Raw genomic sequence first — 7141 nt, 5'->3', positions numbered from 1 at the left:
GCATTTATTTTGCCCAACTGCAAGTTTTCCTGGATGAGTCTTTACAGTCCTTGCACACCTGACACCAGTCTGGTCTCCACCACTTTGGATCAGAATTGGGTCAGGTACCCACCCCTGCACCGTACGTCCCACGTTAGCTTTTGATTCTCGCTGGTCCCACGCTGCTGCTCACAGCAAAGTTTGAGCACTAAGTTCATTCTTTCAGGGCTTACAGGCTGTTGCCAACATGAGCTCCATCAGGTAGGGTGTGGCAGGCATACCACCCGGTACCCAGCCCTTGTGGAGACCGAATTCGAGGGTGTGTGTGGGTGTGTGAGTGAGTGAGAGAGAGAGAGAGGGCTATTCAAAAACTGGTGTGTTTCAGAGTGTGTTTCTGCATCGCACCCAGTGTGTCAATGTACCTCCCTTCCCGACCAGGTTAAAGTGGTTAAATAGTTTAATTAATGAATAAATCAATGTGCTTATAAAGTTGATTTTTTATTTCTATTTTTTTTTTTTTGCTTTTACATACGCTGCGTAAATACTTTTATTTTGAAGAGTACCGACGTAGTGGTGCACTACCGGTACTACCGACTTCACAAGCGGCTTGCAGCTCAGTTTCTATGATGTACAAATCATGCGCACGATCATCACGTGATACGAAATGATTTAGCGATCAGCGAATCTGTGGAGCCCTGCCTAACCTCGCAGATTCAGTCAGTCAATTGTCAGTATTCTTACTGGGGGTAGAGAACAGTGTGTAAAAGAAACTTTCTCTAAAGTACATTGAATTGCTGGTTTATTTGTTTATATTCATGTTTAATCGGTTCTGTATCGTGAGGTAACAGTAAGCCAGGTTTAAAGCTGAACAGAGGCGCAGTTTAAGTAGCGGAAGCAGCACTGCACGGTAGATAGTGTGGTTAAAGGGAAGCGCGATGCTGCTGACGGTGTTCTGTGTACCGAAAGATCAGGCTGAGACTACTTTTGCTCTGGACGTCTCTCCGGAGCTGGAACTCAGGGATTTTATGGCTCTTTGCGAGCTAGAATCAGGAATACCGGCTGCAGAGATACAGGTAAAACGTGTCAGGGTGACGGATAGCGAGCCAGCTAGCTGAATGTCTTCTTCACTAGCAGTTAGCTAGCTGTTCCTCGGATAACCGGTATGTTAGGCTATTAATAGATTGCAAGTTGTTTAAACTAAACACGCATTGTTTTAAATAAAATTGTTTATATTTATATATAAACTCTTTTATATAAAGATAAATGAAGTATTATTTTACTTTTTAAAGAGAAGTATCCAGATAGGTAGTTAGCCTGGTGACTATGTTAGCAAGTTGTTTACAAACAAACGGTAAATAAACTGAGGCTACATGGGCCTTATCTAGAGACACCACAGTGATCCTGCGTTTATAGTCCAATTTATAATAATTAATCTTACTTCCTTCTTATTGTAGGACAAAAAGAAAACCCTGTTTTAGTAGTTTTATTTAAGACGACTATAATAAATCCATTACCAAATAATAAAGCTTAATTTTACTACACTGGGACCTCATGTTACATAGAGCAAACTCTATATAAGTCCTGCTGTCAAAATTAAAAGAGAAAACTGAATAAATCACTCATTTATTTCTGCCTGACTGAAACTGGGCCTGATAAAACACTCAAGCTGTTTACTTTCGATTTGCTTTTGCAGTGTTACTACACGCTTGGGTAAGATGATCTTGTTGCTGAATGATCATCTTTAAATCATTGCTTTTGTCTGCAGATCTTTTATGCAGATCAGCCTTTGAGAGACCTCACCCGAGCCCTAGGGAATTATGGCTTAAAAGATGGAGATGTGATTGTGTTAAGACAGGCTGAGAGGAGGCCAGCAGCAGCAGCAGCAGCAGCAGCAGCAGCAGCACAGCCAGCTTTTCCAGGTAAACATCACAATGTAGTGAAATAGTGAAAAACTACACACCAGTGCCGATACAGCTAGTTTTGCTCTGTGGGTTTAACGAGAGAGATGGCATCATCATTAATTAAACGTTCTGCATAATTCAGCTGTGGTTGAGCTAAGTATTTTATCAATCAGCATTAAAAAAAACATTGTGTAGCACACAACTAGAAAGCTGTCAAAACTAGTGGTACTTGTGAGTATGTGTGTTTGTCAGATCGCTGACAAGTTTAAGAAAATAATGAATAAGTGGAAAAACATAACAAATGCTGTGAAAGGCATTTTTCTGGCATGGTTTGGGTCCACCTTTCACTTGTACCCTTTGTGGAAGGGGTCACTGTAAATCTATACAGTGTAATGTAAGGTTCTTACGGGAGGGGATGGGAGTATCCTATCTAATTGATAACGTGATGATTCGGTGCTACGATGTGAGCCCACCACAGCTGAGACCTGAGTTTTATTCTTAGCGGTGCTATTGGCTGGTCGGACGTTTACAAGGAAGTGATTGTCTATGTGTTTTGTTGTGGCTGAATTCTTGCTATGGATTGGCGCTCTGTTCTGGGTATTCCTGCCGTTCACCCAGTGTTTCCCTGTGAAACCGAATCCATCGCAATCCTCAAGATAAAGCAGTGATGAAAATGAAATGATTTTGTTCATATTTTTTTGTTTTACACAGCACTGTTCATGACTAACATTAAACCAAATGTTACAGAAATATATATAGGAAGAAATGTGTTTTATTTCGCTATTACGGCCCCAAAGACCTGCACAGTGTGTGCCAAGGCATATTAAAGCTGTTCTGGTAGTTTGTAGTGACAGCATATTATTGAGTACTTTGTTTTTTTATGCCCAACCATTACATGTGAGATGATTTAAAACTGGTTTTACCAACTGTTTTCTCCTCAGGGCTTCCCCGTATCGATTTTAGTTCAATTGCAGTTCCCGGCATGTCCTCGGATCAAGGTTCCACACAAGTTCAACAACCCAGAGCTGCCCCGACACTTCCCGCTGCCTCCCCTGCCTCCCCAGCCTCCCCTGCCTCTTCTCCTCAGGGACTGGACAATCCTGCCCTTCTACGTGACATGTTGCTTGCCAATCCACATGAACTGTCGCTTCTTAAGGAGCGTAACCCTCCTTTGGCTGAAGCTTTGTTAAGTGGTGACCTGGGTGAGTAGATGATCAGATTATTGTGGCCTTTTCTTTGTGTTTGTGTGTTTGTAATTAAACCAATGTGTTGCTTTTAGAGCGCTTTACGAAAGTGTTGTTGGAGCAGCAGCAGGATCGAGCCAAAAGGGAGCAGGAGAGGATCAGACTTTTTAGTGCAGACCCCTTTGATCTGGAGGCTCAGGCCAAGATCGAGGAGGACATCAGGTACAACATAGTGTTTAGATTTGTCACAATGTGTTATGAATGACACATCAACTTTGACTGCATTTAGATAGGTAGACTTTATTGTCCTGGTCTAATAGAGACTAGTCTGTGAGTCTTTAAGTGTGTTGGATCATAGGTATAGCAATAGCTGTCTGCGGCTTGGAGTAGAGATTGCACATAGTCAGAAATCAACACTAGCCAATTAGCACCTTCATCTGAATGAGTTTAAATGTACTGTGACTAGGGATGCATCAATACCATTTTTTCCCAACCAAGTACGAGTACAAGTACATGTATTTTTGTACTTGCCGATACCGATACCAATACCTATTTAGAATACCGTTTTTTTTTTTTAAACAAAAACACACGTGAGAAGTGACGAGGGGTTTAGATCAGGTCAGAAATACTGTAAAACGTGTGTGTGTGCCGGTGTATTCTGATATAAACTATATTACACCCCTGTCCCACCTGTTTACACTCCTCTCCAGTGTTTCCCCTCACACCGTATCCTGCGTTCTCATTGGCTGTTCGACATGTCACTCATTCGCAGTCGCACATCTCAGATCAGATATCTGACGTGCTAGAAAACCCGATCCTGTCGGCGAGCCGCTCGGATCGAGTTGTTGGATAGTTCACACTTCGATCGAGAGCCGAGTTTTGATCGCCGAGTGAACGCCGAGTTTCTCCCGAGCCGGCAAATCTAGCGCTGAAATCGAGTAGTGTGAACTAGGCATAACGCAGCAACGTGCACTAGGCACACGGTATCGGATGTTTAGTATCGGAGCCTTGTTTGCGAGTACGAGTACAAGTTAATGAGCGCGGTATCGGGCAAAAACCCGATACCAGTATCGGTACTCATGCATCTCTAACTATGACATTGCATTAGCAGCTGTTGAAAAAGAACCTGCAGCCCATGTTTGTGTTACTGAAAATACACAGGTTGCACACATATGCTTTGTAGATGTCTTGTTATAGGAGAAATTTGTAAAATGTTGTGCCTTTGTAGTAAAAAATTTTTTTACAAATTGTCTTTACGTTTTCTAGGCAGCATAATATTGAAGAAAATATGACCATAGCTATGGAGGAAGCACCTGAGAGCTTTGGCCAAGTGGTCATGCTTTACATCAACTGCAAAGTCAATGGACACCCTGTGAAAGCCTTTGTTGATTCAGGTAAATAGTTTCACTAATAATGTTCTTTTAGCAGTAGGTAACTAAAATAGGTGACTTTACATTGCTTTTTAATAACATTGGTACAAATTAAGGCTGTTTTTTTATTATAATCATTTCCTTTTATTCATTTATTTATTTATTTATTTTTGCATTTTTGTATTTAATGTAATAAACTTGATGCAGAAGTATTTTGATATTCAGCATTTGTATGTTAATCTTAATTGATCTCATATCTAAAGGTTGGTCATTTTTGCCACCTGAGTGCCAATAAAATAAAATCCCCAAATAAAAGTAAAAAATGATTTCCACCATTTTAATCATATATAATGCTTAATAATTTGTCCATGTGAACTTAAAGATGCTTCTTTACCTCCACACATGAGATCATATGTAAGCAATTATTCATATCATGTCTTTTTGGACCTGGCATTGTTTGTTTATTAGGATTTTAACATCATGTTTTACACTTTGGTTACATTCATGACAGGAACGGTGGTTACTCATTACACAAGGTTCATGAGTTCACACAAGGTCATATCGAACACAGTCATGGACAATTTTGTATTTCCAATTCATCTCACTTGCATGTCTTTGGACTGTGGGAGGAAACCGGAGCACCCGGGGTAAACCCACGCAGACACGGGGAGAACATGCAATCTCCACACAGAAAGGACCCGGACCGTTCCACCTGGGAATCGAACCCAGGACCTTCTTGCTGTCAGGCGACAGTGCTACCCACTTAGCCACCATGCCGACCAAACCTGGCATTGTACACACACAGAAGTACAGTCAGACAGTCTCCAAACTGTCATCATGAAGTTTGAGGCATACAAATTAAGTTTTATATAATTAATTTTATATACTGATTGACAATTGTTGTGACTGAAACATATGAACATCCACATAATTTTAGCTATACTGTGACAAAACACTTTTTATTATTTCAGGAGCCCAGATGACCATCATGAGTCAAGCCTGCGCAGAGCGTTGTAACATCATGCGTCTTGTAGACAGACGCTGGGCAGGCATTGCAAAAGGCGTGGGCACACAGAAGATTATTGGCAGAGTACATCTGGGTATGGCTTTGGCTTAAGAGAAGTATTGAGCTATTATTATAGGATACTTTCTGTAGTACTAACAGATGTTTTTGTTAGATGTTTGTGTTGCTGTGAGGGACATTATACCATTTATGGAAGAGCTTGTCAACAGATTTCTTTATTTGTGCATTTAAAAGTGAAATGTGTCTTTAAAACTGTGTTTTAAAAAAAAGAAATAATGCATGTGAATGTAAAAGTTGTGTACTAGTGTCTTCAACAACTCTGTTTATGACAAACTAAATACTTACACGGGACCAGCACGGAAATACATGTTATAACATTTATCTCTCAGTGCTACAGCAGCTCAAAACATAAGTGTTCCTTAAATAGGATATTGTGTTTTATACTGGCTAAAATCTGAGAGCATTGTAATCTGTAAACTGTAAATTGTTTTGAGAGTGTTTTAAACACAGTTTTGGACAGTTTTTTCATGTACTTGTCTTTTAATATTGGGTAATTAAGGGTAACTCTAGACTTTGTATGCTTCAGCTCAGGTGCAGATTGAGGGGGACTTCCTGCCTTGCTCCTTTTCCATTCTAGAAGATCAGCCTATGGACATGCTTCTTGGCCTTGACATGCTAAAGAGACATCAGGTCTGCTTTTATACTTATTAATTTATTACATTTCCAAACTTTGTTTTGGTCAAGGACTAAAACACTACATCCAGCACTACCTGGATAGAGCACCAGCCCATCATAAGACAATACATATGCATATATTTGTTTACTCACCCACACCTTTGGTACAAAAAAAAAGCAACCAATACACCAACCATGTTTTTAGGAGATTGGACACTGACAGGACGTGAGAATCAAAACAGGGTGCTTATGACCCAAATTGCTGTACGATGCTCGATCTACCAGCTGCATGCTCTGTTTAAGCTGGTAGACAGCTGCAGACATCTGTTCATGGTTGTGACATTTCTGACGTACAATTATTTTATCATGTAAAATCTTTTCCCCCTTCCACATGCCGATGGTTATGTTTCATTTTTGTGCTGGTTTTTGTTTTGCAGTGCTCTATTGATCTTAAAAAGAGTGTGCTTGTGATTGGGACGACAGGGACAGAGACACGCTTTCTATCTGAGGCAGAGCTGCCTGATTGTGCCAGACTAGCCTACGGCCCTGAGGGGCGAGAGGACAGTCGACCTGAGGAAATTGCAGACCAAGAACTTGCAGAAGCACTACAAAAGTCCATACAGGACAGCGGTGAGCTGCATGTCTAAAAAATTTGATAGAACTCTACACGTAGCTATGTTGGTTAATAAACTGTACATTGGTACTAGTACTGCCAGTATCTGCAACTCAGTAATAAAGGAAGTATAGGCACAAATATAGTGGTTGTTATTTTTTGGTGGTTGTTTAATTAGACATTTCAAAGTGCAGTGCAGTTGGTTTCCATTCAAAACACTTGGTAAACAGGTAGATCTTAAATAGAGCTTTGATGAAGATATTTTGTAGAGCCTTAATACCTGTCTTCCATGAATTCAAAGGTTTGGTCTAAAATGTTATTTATAACTATTGCAATTGTTTGAACTTGCAAATTTAAATCTCAGCTGAGCCACTGACCTGGCTGGGTGTCCACAC

At 40.5% G+C, this 7141-nt stretch overlaps 1 protein-coding gene across 1 annotated transcript; it reads left to right on the top strand.

Moving 5' to 3' along the window:
• The first annotated feature begins 830 nt into the window (after positions 1 to 830).
• Positions 831 to 6879, top strand: ddi2 (DNA-damage inducible protein 2). The gene is made up of 8 exons (XM_062997006.1): positions 831 to 1052; positions 1745 to 1898; positions 2822 to 3082; positions 3160 to 3286; positions 4331 to 4458; positions 5406 to 5534; positions 6045 to 6148; positions 6571 to 6879. The coding sequence occupies exons 1-8, from the start codon at positions 915 to 917 to the stop codon at positions 6778 to 6780; spliced, it is 1251 nt and encodes a 416-aa protein (XP_062853076.1). The 5' UTR covers positions 831 to 914; the 3' UTR covers positions 6781 to 6879.
• Positions 6880 to 7141: the final 262 nt, after the last annotated feature.

The sequence above is a fragment of the Trichomycterus rosablanca genome, chromosome 6, assembly GCF_030014385.1.
Source record: "Trichomycterus rosablanca isolate fTriRos1 chromosome 6, fTriRos1.hap1, whole genome shotgun sequence".
Classification (NCBI taxonomy): Eukaryota; Metazoa; Chordata; class Actinopteri; order Siluriformes; family Trichomycteridae; genus Trichomycterus; species Trichomycterus rosablanca.
The sequence above is the reverse complement of the archived record's forward strand: the minus strand, read 5'-3'. Positions and strand labels throughout refer to the sequence as shown.

What these genes read in the sequence shown, in the direction of transcription:
- ddi2 (XM_062997006.1), top strand. Translation starts at nt 915, where the DNA reads ATGCTGCTGACGGTGTTCTGTGTACCGAAAGATCAGGCTGAGACTACT. An exon ending in TACCGGCTGCAGAGATACAG is followed by an intron (nt 1,053 to 1,744) that starts GTAAAACGTGTC and finishes TTTTGTCTGCAG; the next exon opens with ATCTTTTATGCAGATCAGCC. An exon ending in AAGATCGAGGAGGACATCAG is followed by an intron (nt 3,287 to 4,330) that starts GTACAACATAGT and finishes TACGTTTTCTAG; the next exon opens with GCAGCATAATATTGAAGAAA.